The sequence below is a fragment of the Myotis nattereri genome, assembly GCF_964212035.1.
Source record: "Myotis nattereri genome assembly, chromosome: 6".
Lineage (NCBI taxonomy): Eukaryota > Metazoa > Chordata > Mammalia > Chiroptera > Vespertilionidae > Myotis > Myotis nattereri.
In genome coordinates, this window is record NC_138081.1 from 22,523,295 (window position 1) to 22,538,896 (window position 15,602).

The following is a 15,602-nucleotide window of genomic DNA, read 5'->3' on the forward strand; positions in this document are numbered from 1 at the left end:
ATAAATTCTCTCTTATAAATATACTAGAAACATCCTTCAGCTGTATTATATATTATTGAGCATCATGACAGTATCACAGTATGTATTTAAAATAGATATTTTATATACTAATCCCTTATTTATTCATATTCAGTTTTTTCCTATTATTTTGCTCTGATGAACAATGCAATATACTTGAGCATAATGTGTATGCATAATCATGATCATCTCCTAGAATAAATTCCTGAAAGTATCATATCATTTCCTGATATGACATATCAGGGCATACACCTAGTTTTAAGCCTTCTCATATATTCAGCAAATCTTCTCATAGAACGACTGAATGTACTTCTACACTCACTGGCAGCATATTTTAGTGCCAGTCCTTCAGACTTTCTACTACTGTTTTTTCAGTTTGGGGCAATTTGATTGTGAAAAAAGAAAATCACTTTTGTAATTAATTTGGATTTCTTTGATTCTTAATGTGAAGCTAGAAGAAAAGTCATAAAAAAAAAAAAATCCCTCACCGTGAACACAGAATACTCCCAAAATCTGTACACATACCATCATACTGACTGGACACTTGCATTAATTTTACTGATATATCTATAGCATTGGTCAGATTTTCAATTTGTCCTAAAAAGTTCTTTATTTATAAAGCACATTAACCTATATCTGTAGCAAATAAAATTTTGGTGTATGGTAACAGTAACATTTAAAATTCCCAGGGATATGTTGCTGTATTAGTTTTCTATTACTGCTATAATAAATTATCACAAAATTATTGTCTTAAAACAACACAAACATATTATCCTATAGCTCTGGAGGTGAGAATTATGAAATTGTTTTCCCTGAGCTAAAATCAAGGTGTCAGCAGGATGCCTTCTTCTGAGGACTCAGAAAGAAAAATTCATTTCCTTGCCATTCTCAGCTTCTAGTGGTGCTCGTATTCCTTGGCTTGTAGCTGGTGGGCCTCCCCCTGTTTCAAAGGGCCTCACTCCTATCTCTGCTTCCTTCATCGCATCACCTTGTCCTCTGACTGACTCTTCCTGTGTGCTTCTTACTAGACCCATGTGATTACATGCTTCCACCTAGATAATCCAAGGTAATCTCCCCATTTCAAGATCTTTCATTTCATCACAACTGCAAAGTCCCTTTTGCCAACTAAGGTAAACTTCATGGGCTCCAGGAATTGGGATTATGAACATATTTGGGGTCATTTTTCAGACTCTCACAATTGTATTGTTGAATAAGTAGTGTTGAGTAAATTGACTAGCCAACTGAAAAAAAAATAAACTTACACACTAATTAAAATAAATCGTAGGTGGATTAATGTAGGGCTTGGCAACCCTTTTCTGCAAAGAACTGGATAGGACATAGTTTTGAGTTAGCAGGCCAGGTAGTCTCTGTTGCAACTACTCAACTCTGCCATGGCAGCATGAAGCCACCCTGGGCAACACCATAGATAAGAACTAAACAAATGATCATGGCTGGACTTCGATAAAACTGTGTTTATAAAAAATGCCAATAGGCCAGGTTTGGCCCATGGACCACAGTTTGCAGACTGGATTAAAGGCATTAATGTGAAATTTAAAGAGAGAGAAACAATAAAAGTACCAGAAAACAAATAGGTAAATTTTTATACAGTTTTTGTATAGGCAAGAATTTTCTAAATGTGAAGTCAAAAGCAGAAACCAAAAAGGGACATATTTGTAGCTTTGCCACCGTAGAGATCAGAAAATGCCATAAAAATATGGAAGGTAAATAGCAAACTGGGAAAGTAAGAGGCTCTTTGTGCCCCATCAAGAATGTTATAAAGGGAGCCATTAAGAACGAAGCCCCGCCATGCCAGTGTGCTTCAGTGGTTGAGCATTGACCTATGAACCAGGAGGTCACAGTTTAATTCCTAGTCAAGGCATATGCCCAGGTTACAGGTTCTATTCCCAGTAGGGGGCATGCAGGAGGTAGCCAATCAATGATTCTCTCTCATTACTGATGTTTCCATCTCTCTCTCCCTCTCTCCCTCTCTGAAATCAATAAAAATATATTTTTAAAAAAGAGAAAAAGAATGAAGCCCCACTTGGGATTCCAAAATAACCTGAAAAATTAAAGCTGAGAAGACTTCCAGAAACTTAAAAGGGGCACCTTCTGTTTGCCTTTCCCCCACAAGTAAACACTAGCTGTGTGTACACAAAGTAGACACAAGTTTGTGTGCATTTTAAACCTACAAAGAGGATGGAATGAATATTAATTACCTCTCCTTCTGGGCCCCAGTCTTTACATCTATAAGATGAAAGAAATAATCCCAGTCTTTCCTGCTTCACAGAGTTGTTGTGGGTAAAATAAAGAAAAGAATGGGAAGCAGCTTTGAAAATTATAAAGTGCCAGGATCTAGGTAAAATCCAATTTTAACAAATACTGACTACAATACCCAATTCAATGATACTCCTTCTCCATGACCAGGCTGAACGCAATACTATTAATAGCACTGCTTTGATGATACATAAGGAAGAATTCCCTTTGAAGGGAAAATCACAAGCTCCTGCCTATGTAGCCATCCACTCACTTTACAAAGTTGAATTTCTTTTGGTACTCAAAAGTGTAAAAAAAAAAAAACCTGTAAAATCTAGCCTATATTAACCAATTAATATACTAAAAGAAGTTTACTGAGACCTGGAGCATCTCAGTGGAACAGGCTGGATAACAAGGCAGGCAGTAGGGGCAGAGACTTCAGACAGGACATTATAATCATGTTAGAAATTTTCAACTTTATCCTAGGAACCATCAGAAGCCACTGAAAAGTTTTGAGCAGTGGCATGATATGAACAGATCTGTGTTTTTCAAAGGTCACCTTGGCTACAGGGTAAAGAATGAATTGGAGAGAAACCAAAATGGCAACTCTAAAGGATAAATAGAAAGCTTAAACAACCGTCAGACAGAAGTTGGTGGTGTCATTCACTAAGGTGACAGTAATGGAGGTGGAGAAAAGTAAATGGGCTTATGAGTCATCTAAGAATTAAATCAAGACTTGGTGACGGACACAATACAGGAAACAATAGAGGATATCAAAACTGACAACCAGGTTTCTGGCTGACAGATATACTGGAAAATAATACACCCCATACCACCTTTAGAATAATAATAAAGCAGCTTCATTAAATCAAAATGGTAAGCATAGAAAAGCAACATGACAAAACCTAACATTTATTGAGTAGTTATTCCATGCCTGGCATTGTGCTAAGTGCTTCACATGTTTTATTTTATTTAAACCACGTAACAACTCCATAAGAAGTGTTTAAGAATCAGCTCCATTTTATAAATATGAAGACTGAAACACTAAGGAGATAACTTTTTCAAGGTCAACCAGCTAGATATTTGGACCCAAGCAGCCTACTTTCTCTAACACCCAGCCAGAGGAAGATGAGTAAGTGAATGCTCCATGACTGAGCAAGGTCAAGCTCATCTGGAGAAAATGCAGACTGTGAGCCAAGATTCTTAGTCCTAGCAGGAAAGTGAACTATAGAAATATTGAGAGGAAGTGATGAACCTTGAAGCTAGTTATTCCTCCTTGGGAAGTTTTGTGTCAAGACAAGATTTGATATTTTCATGGATTAGGTGTCCAAGGTATGATAGAGTCAGTTATAGAAAACAGAATCCACTACAGTGACTATGATGGTTATTTTTATGTGTCAACTTCACTATGCTATGGGGTGCCAGACATTGGCCAAACATTATTCTGGGTTGCCTGTGAAGGCATTTCTGTATGAGATTAACATTTGAATCCACAGACTGAGTAAAGTAGATTGCCCTTCCTAGGGTGGGTGGGCCTCATGAAATCCATCCAAGACCCAAAAGGTACAAAGCGCTGAGTACGAAGGAACTCCCCCATGAGCCACTTCCCTGGTCACAGTACCAGTTTCAGTGATGTGCTTTATTACCCAAACAGGGCCAAAGTTAATTCTGAGGCTTTTATTCAAGCTTTTCATTTAGTTATGCACACAACAAATATTTCTTAAAAGCCTACTATGAGTTTAGGCATTGTTGCAGGAAATGGAGATTTTGAAAATGAAAAATGGGGATATCTCTGTGCCTTTGTGATATATGCATTCTACTGGAGGAGACACTAGAATATGTACAATAACTATGATAAATAAGCTTATATAATATGTTATTGTTAAAAGTAAAGGGAATACAACAAAAGAGGGATATGAAATGTTAATGGAAGGGATACTGAAATTTGCTCAAGTCAAATAGCTATTGGAAAAAGGTCATCCTTTCACCTGGACCTGCAAGGACCCATTTCTGCCTCCATAAGGAAAGAGCTTGGTCAAAAATTAAGCCAAGTCAGGGGAAAGCAGAACCAAGAACTGAAGAGGAACAAGTTCTAATGACTTCATCAGAGCACCTGCAATCAATTGTGCCTCAAGTTTTTGCAGTTGTATGAGGTAATAAATGACCTAATTTTTGTTTGAATTGGGTTTTCTGTCACTTGCAACCAAAAGATACCTACCTGACAAATGCCAACACTTTCAGGTATATATAGTAACTTAAAGTATCTTACAATGTATTTCTAAGTGGGGTTCCTGCTGTACTTGGAGTGTTGAATAGCTAGAACTCATTTCTAATTAGCAGGATACATTTACATGTAAACACCAAAAATCCTAAAGGCCTTAAAAACAGCATGTTCACTTCCACACATTTAAACATTAAAGTGTGGCTGAGACTCTTCAGTTAAGGAACACTTTCTTATAGATTGTACCAAGGTCAATCCTCCAGATTGAGCCATTGCAAATTCTAAGTTATCTCACTTTAAAAAGTTTTTACCTGATATGTTTTGGCCATTGTGCATAGAATAGTAGCACTTAGGACATTTTTAAGCATTATTAGAATGGAGAAAATTTCCACCTTACTTTTTGTTGATAGTGTTGGTTATGCTTGGGGGACATGCAGTTAAAGACTGATTCTCACCTTCTCTGAATTGAGAACCATAAGTCCAGTCGTTGGCCATCCTACCATTCTGAGGGTTCCAAGTACACTAGAACCATGCTCACTAGTGCTAACTTGACTACTTGATCTGCAACAACATACTAGTACAAGCTGGACAGAAACCCAAAACTATAATGAAGATTATTTCAATTGAAGATTATAGAAAGCAATGAATAGATTTTAAATTTTCCCAATCCTTCTTCCTCCATTCTTCCCCTTAATTTGATCTTACTCCCTTGCCACCCCTGAATCAAGATAAAATAAAACAAAACACAATAAAACATATACACAAAACAACACAAACAATAAAATCAACAGTTGCTCTCTCTTTTGACACAATGTTCACATATGCAGCAAATTATTGAGCAGACCTTCTTCCCCAAAGCCAACCAAGAAGACCCAAGCAGGGAGCAAAGAAATGGTAAGCACTCCTCTTTGTATGTGAGCCTGGAACAGTTAGGGAGGAGACATTTACTCATTTCCTTGGGGCTTATTAAAAGAAGGCTAATCTAACTCTGTCATTTGAACCATCCCTGGACAGACAGACCCCCACCTCAGGCTATATAAGTGACAGAGAGGGGATTAAAAGGGAATCTCAAAGATGGAGGTGAATCATCAGCCTAAGGGACCTGGCCTTTACCATAGAGCAGCGGGTCTCAACCTGTGGGTCGCGACCCCTTTGGGGGTTGAACGACCCTTTCACAGGGATCACCTAAGACCATTGGAAAACACATATATAATTACATATAACTTTTGTGAATTAATCACTATGCTTTAATTATGTTCAATTTGTAACAATGAAAATACATCCTGCATATCAGATATTTACATTACGATTCATAACAGTAGCAACATTACAGTTATGAAGTAGCAACGAAAATAATTTTATGGTTGGGGGTCACCATAAAATTATTATGTATTACAGGGTCGTGGCATTAGGAAGGTTGAGAACCACTGGTCTACATGAAGCCAGGAAATGCAGTGGCCATATGGAACAAACCCTCAAGCAGTCAGAGCCAGTGAAGCGAGTAGCGAGTCCCAGAAGTGAGAGACGGAGTCCTGATGGCATCTGGACCCTTAGAGGCAGCCATGCCCAAGTCCAGGTGCCTTCTTGCCCATCCTGCAGTTTGATCGAGAAGTGATAAATTTGGGGTTTTGTCTAAGTTTGTTTGCACTGGGTTCCCATCCCTTAAAACCAAATAATTTAAGAGCAGTAAAGCCACATGTAAAAATGCCATGCCATACCCATGATTTATATTTTTGCCCAAAGGAAGCAGACACAGAAAGGAACGAAGACCCCTGGTCTAGAAGAAATGAGTAAAGAACAGGAGCAAGAGGAGATGTTCTGGATGTAAAAGAGATAGGACTAAAATTGCTTGATAGGTGGTAAAGAGCAGAGATCTGAAAATATATTGTCAAATATAGAGGAGCTGCTGTAAGATGAAAATGGGCTCTAAAAATTTTCACCTCACATCAAAGAACAGATGATAGGAATGTCCTCACGCTCCATCACTCTTAGGGAAGGAAGGGATCACACAGAGAGAGGCCCTGATCTCCCTAAAGTGTCTACACATGGCGTTAAAGAGGATGAGCTAGTAGAGTTGCTTTCAATCACTACTTTGGCAATGGAACTATTTTCTTCTAATGAAATGTTACATTGACTGCAAATATAGAATAGAGATAAAAGCAATAAATTGATTACTTGAGCAATTTACACCTTGATTGCTTGACCCCCCACAAAACATCTGAAGCTCCCCTCAGAAACCTTTGGATTTGGGGGAGCACAGTATGGAAACCACTGACCAGGAACACCCTCTTCCACACCTGTGTACACCATGCCCACAATACTGTGCTTTAAGACAGCCTAGAACCAGTTGGCAGCTACAGTAACAGTGCCAGGTACAATCATTTTAAAAGCATGGAATTTGAATACAGATACTAGGTACTTTTAAAAGAAAAATAAACCATATTTAAACATTTCTTTAGACTACTTTGGTCTTATTTATTCCTACCAAATTCTCCTCTTTGTAATGATTGCTCTAGTGCTTTCCCTCAATCATGCCCCCACATACTAGCTTTTCTCAGAAACTTCTATTTATATTTAATGCCCGTATCTTGTAAATTTCTTAAAAAGGACAAAGACAGAGCTCCATTCAAGGCCATAAAACTGCTTTTGCTCCTAAGAAACTGTCAGCCAAATTTCTCAGGGAGGAACTAGAAATGAAGTGAGAGACATTGATAAATTTCCCTGCTGAACAATCAATAAAAGCCCCGCCATGCTGTTCAGACTCCCACTGTGGAAGCAAGGGCCGTAATTACATTGTCAAAAATTCAAGTTGCCCAGGCTGACAGCGACCCCTTGAAAAGTGACATGTGATTGGCACTCGGTTTAGGGTGGTGAACCTGGATTGGCAGACAGAGTGAGGAAGGCAAAAGGCAAGAGTGAAATTTCCTTATTGACTACAACTACCCAAACCCCAGACTGCCCCTCTTGGAGGGATCCTGAGACCCTTTAGTCATATTAAATATCCAAGTGAGTAGTGGACAGAACTCCCTGAGCCACTGAACTCCATGAGAGATTCAGAACACGCCCTGCCCCAATCCACTCCCAAACCCAGAGAAAGAGAGAGAGTGCTGCATGTGGCTGAGTGTTCATGTAGGTGTATGTGTGTGCATGTGCGTGCACATGAATGCATTTTTCTACATTAAAAGAAAAACATGAAATGTGCTTTCAACTCCATCCTTCCTCGTGACAGCTGAACAGCAAAGCCTGTTTGCTTAGCAATTTTAATCTATGATAAAAACCAGCCTGAGCGGAAAGGTTACAGGGGTGGCAATGAAGAATGAGACGGGAAGGAGAAGGTGGGGAAAGCTGTATGACTGACCCGCAGACCCATCTGTGTGATTCTCTAGGACCCGAGCTGGAGTTAAATTGGTCTCCATCAGTCAGGCCTCTTACTGTTGCATGCTAGGAATAAAACGCCAGCAAAACGCTTCACTTGCTCAGCAGTGCTCCGCTTCTGGCTAAACTGAGGAGCATGAAAATGATTTCCAAGAAGCCTTTATTGTAACCACGCCCAGGAATGGTGGTTATTCACTGCTGGGAAACAGCTGCACCAGGAGAGATTACAATCAAAAGGTGTTCTTCACTAGGTGTGGGAACAGAACAGGAGCTGCCTGGGAATGTGGCTGCCTCGTGATCTCCCAAGCTAAAATCCTTCTCTTGCTTAGAAAAAAAGTAGACAGAAATTAACAAGGAGAGAAATCTCTAGGCAGAACTAGCCTCATGCCAAATTTTGAAAGAGAGGTCCCTCCCTGGCCCCTCTAAAAGAAAATGAGATCATTGACATTGGATACTCAGTGGGAGAAAGAAAAAAAAAGAATATAATCAAAATAGCCGTGGCTAACACTGCTTGAGTGTTAGCAAGTACCTGATGCTTCCGAGCAGTTCACAAGCAGTAAGTGTAGGGGGTGAAGATTGTGTTCTCCTGCTTTTAGGGAAATTAACTTGCCCAAGGTCACCGTTGATAAGCGGCAGACCTGCACTAATTTATGATTCCAAAACTATTAACCACTAAAAACAGCACTTCTCCAAGTGCAGTCAGTGGGATACTCCACTCAAATCATCCAAGGGATCCATTGAAGTGCACATTCCTGGGTCATCCTCAGGCCATTGGAGCCAAGCTCTGGGGGTGAGACCCAGAAACCTGCATTGTGGAAACCTCCTGGAGAAGAGTCTTCTAGGCACTAAAGTTGGTGAACCTCTTCACTGAAAGCTGAGTGAACCCTGGGTCATTAGGGACCTTCTGGGTGCCAAGCTGTGAATCAAGTCGCTCCCTGTTTTGCATACTTGACAACCAAAGAAAATTAGTTTCTCCCCAAAGCCCCAGTGTCAGCAGACCCACCTCTGGCCCTGGGAAAAGGCCAGCAAAATTACGTAACGATTTTAACTATGATGTACCGCCATGCCGGAGGGGAAATCTGTTTGAGACCTCAGGTGGTGAGGGAGGAAGGCGAAGGGAGAGGATTGATGAATTCTGTCTGTGACTGGATTCTCTGACTGAGGTTGCGTGGAGGGAGTTCCTCTCCTAGTGGTAAGATCTTTCCCACATCACATTTCTTTCAAATGAGTGAGATGCAGCAGCATCATGTCAGAGTGGAAAACAGCCTGATTTTGCCTGTGTCCGGTGTGCAAGCTCTATGTCTTGGGAGAGATTCCCATCACTCCTATCTTGGTGGGGCTTTGGGGGAACAGTTGTTGATGACAACCTAACCCTGGGAATACAGGGAAGATGGGAGCTGGGGGTTCTGGGGAAAGGTGGAAGAGCAGGGGAGAAGACAGAAACAGGGGAGCAGGCAAAGAGATGTCTACACTCTTAATATCCTGTAACATCACAAGGTTCAAGTAGCAACATTTTTTTTAACTTTCAGAATCTCAAAACATATTAAAAGCATGTACTTTGCTTCAATTTCCCCCTATTGATTGCAAGAAATGACACTCGGGATTTTCTTAACTTGACATCTATTTAAACATAAAAGCTTGGGAGCACAGGGTACATTTAAAATACAGGCACAAAAAGTGTATTTGTTAACTCTTTCACTGGTCCTTCATAATAGTATGTGAAAATGAAAAGCGTTGGGGTAAAAAAGAAAAAAAAAAGGCAGGGTGAAGAATTAGGAGAGTTTTCACTCTTCTCCATTTGAATTTCCATTTCTAGCAAGGATTTTGTCATATGCGTCATAGAGGACAGTGGCTCTCAAACCAGAGGACTGGACCGGAGGGCCGGGACAAAAGCATGGATGGAGTGTTTGTGTGAACTAATATAAATTCAAAGTAAACATCATTACATAAAAGGGTACAGTCTTTTTTTTTTTTTTTTTTTAGTTTTATTCATTTCAAACGGGCCGGATCCGGCCCGCGGGCCGTAGTTTGCCCACGGCTGGTCTATGGGCTGGTAGGAACAGTGATGTGCCCTCTTCTTCTCCAGCTCTGTTTTCTCAGTGGCAAACAGCAACACTTTGGGTGGGTTTCCCAAGTAGCTGTTGGACTAAAGCAAACATCTGAAGACTGTGGCTGATGTGTGAATAGATAGAAGACCCTCATGGATCCTGGGTTACAAGATTAATATAAGCGCTTGCTGATAAAGATAAGAGAAAAAGGTCCTCCTTATTTTGAATGTCTATCCAGGTAGTTATGGGCTTTTCAAACCTGATAAAATGTATCCCCAGTGCCTAGCACTCTGGCTGATCCATAGTCAACACTTAGTGGATACTTAACAAAAAATATTGATTTTGCTTCCTCTCCAAGAAGCCTTGAGACAATGATTGAGGCTCACTGTAATAGACAGGGCTTGACAGAACAAAATGGCAGACTCCTCAGCATAGCTAAATGCCCATGTTTAGAATTATTATTCCGTGACAGAGAATGGGGTTTTATTTGGTTATGCCAGCCCAGGAATGCCAATGCAGACAATATCATGATTCCTAGAGACTGGCTACTATCTGGAGATCATATTTTTCATCTGCCTTTGGCTCATGCTATGTAACCCAAAGTATATAAGTATCCACTAAAAGATAATTAAAACTCATCCTATATAATAAAGAGCTAATATGCAAATGGTTGTCATGCCCTTGTGCCCTCATGGCCTCGCACCAGGACAGGGGGACCTGAGGACAGGCGGGGGGACCTGAGGCCGTGCCCTGCGCCTCGGCGCCAGGCCAGGGGGCCTGAGGCTGCTCCCCCCACCTGGAGGGGCTTGACAGGGGACCTGAGGCTGTGCCCCAGCTCCAGCGCTGAAGCCAGAGGACCTGAGGATGTGCCCCCCCGCCCTGCAGTGCTTGACTAGGGTGGGGCCGGCCAGGTCTGGGTCTTGCATGATTTCGAGGTGCAAGCAGGTGGGTGGGGACTTGACTCTGGGTCCCATGGCAAACCCCAGACTCTGACAAGAGGGAGATTTTCATATACATTTTACTAATTTTCTTTCATCTCTGACACTTCTATTCTAGAGAAAGGCCAAGTAGCAATATTAAAATATTTCCTCTAATTAATTCCCTTTTAATGTGCACGAATTTTGTGCACCGGGCCACTAGTTATTTTATATTTACATTTTCCAGTTGATATTAAGAATTTTCCTGGCACAGTCAGTAATATCCTGAATCTGAAGGAAAATAAAAATGTTCATGTTTCAAAGTGGTAATAATGATCAGAAGGCAAATAAACCTGGCCAGTTGGAGGGCTTAGAAGGGGTCAATGGGGGAGAAAGGGGTACATCTGTATAACTTTCAATAAGAAAGATAAATTTTTAAAAATAAAAATAAAAAGAGGAAATTTCCTCCTTAAAAAAAAGAAGGCAAATAAAATAGGAGCAGAAACACATTGCAGCCTAATCCCCGTTTTCTCTGAGAAATACCCAACACATTTGAACCAAAAATCTAAGAGGAACTCTAACTGAACCCTCTTCACAGGAGATTCAGCCACAACTATAACAAAATGAAATTGTCTCCATTTAGTTCATGATGCCATCAGTGTGTATAGCCATCAGTGTATGTGAAGTAATTGTGTCACTTGGTTTTCACTACATTGGGCTGCAATTACAAACACAAATTTCAGTGGCTTATGACAACCAAGGTTTGTTCCTCACTCACATACATGAGAGCAGGTCATCTGCAGCTGTGCCCCGGTTGTCATTATTCAGAGTCCAATGCTGAGGACAGGCTATTCTCAAACAGAGAACAAAGGGCAAAGCATTGCAACAGCTCTTAAAACTTCTACTTGGCCCTTGCAGTACATCATGTCCACTCACATTCCATTGATTGAAGCAAGTCCATGGCTAAGGCCACGCTCAGTGAGACAGGGAAGTGTGCTCCATGCACAGGAAGGCACTGAAAGCCATCTGACCGTGGGAAGAGGCGTATCATCCTCTTACAGAAAGGGGAGCAAATAATGGAGAATGATAGTGTCCTCTGCCACAGGAATCATGACAGCTAATATTTCTCACTTAAGGAAGTAGTGCCCGCATTCTAACTTTGTCGCCTCAGCAACTAATAACCAAAGATTATAAGTAGTTTAATAATTTTCCCCATTGCCCCCACATTGGCTAGACAAAGCCCTACCTCATTTCCTCTGGTCAGCTGTCCTACTCACCATGCAAGGAAAGAGTTCCATTCCTCACAGCCAGGAATTTGACTCCATATGGAAAAAAGGGGGTAGAGTGGGAACTCCCATACAGTGTGATCTCAGCTTGGCCTTGGAAGGGCTTGTCCTCAGATCCAATCCGGAGCTCTCCACCATCAGAAACAAGGATGGAGTGCGCCCTGAGCTCAATGGTTCCTTGATCCATGAAAATCAGCTTGCCTCCTAATGGCCAACAAAGAAGCTTTTTAGTCTTGTCGACAATTCCAATGTTTGATGAAATCCTCTGTGTTTATATTCTCTTGTAGAAGCACAATTGAGTGTATCAAACACCCAGACCCAGAAGCACTGTATTACCAAGCCAGTTTAGATTAGTTATCACTGTTCATTGCTCCTTTATTTATATTATTTTTAATAACAATAGCCTAAATGTCCAGCAATTTAGGACTGCTTAAATAAGCCATGAGAAAGTCATCATTTTTACCATTTAGCAGCAGATAAAAGCAGCAGATAAAAATTCAGTTAAAACCCTGCCAGGGTATCTCTGTGGTTAGAGCATCAGCCCACACAACAAAGGTTCCTGGGTTCAATTCCTTATCCAGGGCATGTGCCTGGGTTGTAGGCTCCAACCCCGGCCAGGTCAGGGCATGTGCAGGAGGCAACCAATCAATGTGAGAGATGTGTCTCTCTCATATTGATGTTTCTCTCTATCTATCTATCTATCTATCTATCTCCTCCCCACTTCCCTTCCACTTGCTCTGAAAATCAATGGAAAAAAATATCCTCAGGTAAGGATTTAAAAAAAAATCAATTTAAAAAAAAAAACTGGGTAACAAGTGAACAGGAAATAGGAATAGAAGAAAATGTGTGAAAATTATAAGAACTGTGGTAAAAGGAAGTATAATTAGGGTTACCATCATGACATGTGAAACATTTTAGCTGACCAACAACCACTGTACTTTTCATAATAGACTCTAATTTCCTGAAGGATTTGCTCTGCTCTATAGAAAAGAGTTGAGTGGGACTGTCAGTCGTGGTGCCCTATCCTACTTAGCCTGAGTCATGTACCCAGACTTCAAAAGGAAATCTGGAGCAAAGGGAAGAGATGACTGGAAATGCTTAGACCTCAGTAATTCTAGTGGTGATACATAATGAGCCCAAAAAGAGTTCCTACTTCTGAACCCCCCATCTGCCAAGCCCCTCCAAAACTCCCTGAATGCCATTACTTCTACACCTGATTTTTCACACTTCCCATCAATTCTGTAAACTACCCAATACCTTCTCAATAAACTTCCTCGATCTATTTGTTTTTGTTTTTCTTAATTCTTTTCCACTTTCCTATGAGTTTGAATTTCCTATGAATTTTCTATGACTTTTTTTTTGTTTGTTTATTTTGCATTTTAGATTCCACATATAAGTGAAATCATACAATATTTATGCCTTTTAAAAAGATAGTTGCAATCAAATAACCTTAACTGATACAGATACTGTTTTGCTCTAATATTAAAATTTTCTGTAAAATAGGAATGTTATCCTATATAATAAAAATCTAATATGCTAAGTGTCCGGTCATTCAGTTGTCCATTCAACCAATCAAAGCATAATATGCTAATGATAGGCTAAGACCACTCAACCACTCACTAGGATGTGCACTGACCACCAGGGAGAAGACGCTCTGACTGGTAGATGAGCTTGCTGGTAGGGCCCAGCCAATCAGACACCGTGAGACAGGCCGGACATGCCATGGAGCCCTCCTACAGTCCCTCCCCAGCTGTCCAACCTCCCGCATCCCTCCCCAGCCCTGATTGTGCACTGATGGGGTCCCTCAGCCTGGCCTGCACCCTCTTGTAATCCAGGACCCCTCAGGGGATGTCAGAGAGCCAGTTTCTGCCCGATCCCACAGGCCAGGCCGAGGGATTCCCCAGCCCCCAACTGGTGCACAAATATATGCACCATGCCTCTAGTTTTATAATAAAACGAAATTCGTGCACAGAAGGGGGGGGGGGGGTCCCTCAGCCCAGCCTGCACCCTCTCCAATTGGGGACGCCTTGGAGGATGTCTGACTGCCGGCAGTTGGACATCCCTTTCACAATCTGGGACCACTGGCTCCTAACTGCTCACCTGCCTGCCTGCCTGATCACCCCTAACTGCTTCTGCCTGCCTGCCTGATCGCCCTTAACTGCCTCTGCCTGCCTGCCTGATCTCCCCTAACCGTCCTACCCTGCAGGCCTGGTTGCTCCCAACTGCCCTCCCCTGCTGGCCTGATCTCACCCCCAATGGACTTCCCTTGCCGGCCTGATCTTGCCCCCAATGGCCCTGCCCTGCTGTCCTGATCTTGCCCCCAATGGCCCTCCCCTGCTGGTCTGATCTCACCCCCAACTGCCCTCCCCTGCAGGCCTGATCTTTCCCACAACTGCCCTCCTCTGCTGGCCAATTTGGTTCTGATTGGTCAGTTTCTATGCCAGTCAGCGTCAAAAGCTCTCCCTCCTAGGCAGCCATTGGCTCCTCACAGTACCCACATTTGGTTCTGATTGGTCAGTTCCTATGCCAGTCAGCATCAAAAGCTCCACCTCCTAGGCAGCCATTGGTTCTTCACAGCACCCACATTTGGTTCTGATTGGTCAGTTCCTATGCCAATCAATGTCAAAAGCTCTGCCTCCTAGGCAGCCATTCGCTCCTCATAGCACCCAGATTCTGTTCTGATTGGTCGGTTCCTATGCCAGTCAGTGTCTCTGGACCTATCAAGGGGGCCTGATCAGAAAGGCGTGGCTGATCAGCTGCCCCAGTGGAGGCCTGGAGAGAAATGGAGGCATGGCTGCTGGCCAGACTGGGAGAGAAAGAAAGAGGCAAGTGCTAATCAAAAGCTGCCACAGAGGCAATGGATCAGTCTCTGCTTCTCTCTTCAGGCCTCTCTCTGGCCCTGATTCATAGCCCCCTCAGCAGTCAGTGCTGGGTTGCTACAGGACTGACTTCCAGTTGGTCAAGCCTTGGTCATGACCGGTCGTTACGACCCAGGGTGTTTATATATTAGGATTATTTGTATATCATGGAAATAAACACTTAGGATATTAAAACATATTTTCATTATTTTAATACTTCCCTTTAAAAGAATTTAAAATTTTTATATTTTTAGCAGAATTTTTTCAATAGTGTCAAAATAATTAATAATTAAACACTTTAACCTGAATGAGCTATTAAATCTATCTCCCACTTTGTAAGTGATTTGCAAAATCACTGCACTAGACTCTTCTATCCTCTAAAAGTGGTCAGGGTTGCGACTTTACATGGGGAACACCTGGATCTTCTTTTCTGAACCCCATAATAACTTTTTATCTCACTCAGAATAAATAAAGTCCTTACATTGGGCTACAAAAAGCCCCTTTTGATTTGCCACCCCATCTCTGATACACCCGCATCATCATCTTTTAAAACTTACTTTGTGATTCATCTGTTGCAAACACACTGACCTGCTTGTTGGTTCTCAAACAAGTCAGGCTTGTGCATA

At 41.7% G+C, this 15,602-nt stretch overlaps 1 protein-coding gene across 1 annotated transcript in view; it reads right to left on the reverse strand.

Annotated features, from left to right (window-relative positions):
* PKHD1 (PKHD1 ciliary IPT domain containing fibrocystin/polyductin) overlaps positions 1-15,602 on the reverse strand; it is a gene marked incomplete at its 5' end in the record, with an annotated part of 392,126 nt that overhangs the window by 246,695 nt on the left and 129,829 nt on the right. Inside the window, one exon of the mRNA XM_081094978.1 lies at positions 12,110-12,322. Coding sequence (XP_080951104.1) covers positions 12,110-12,322 — 213 coding nt within the window. The remainder of the gene's footprint in view (positions 1-12,109; positions 12,323-15,602) is intronic.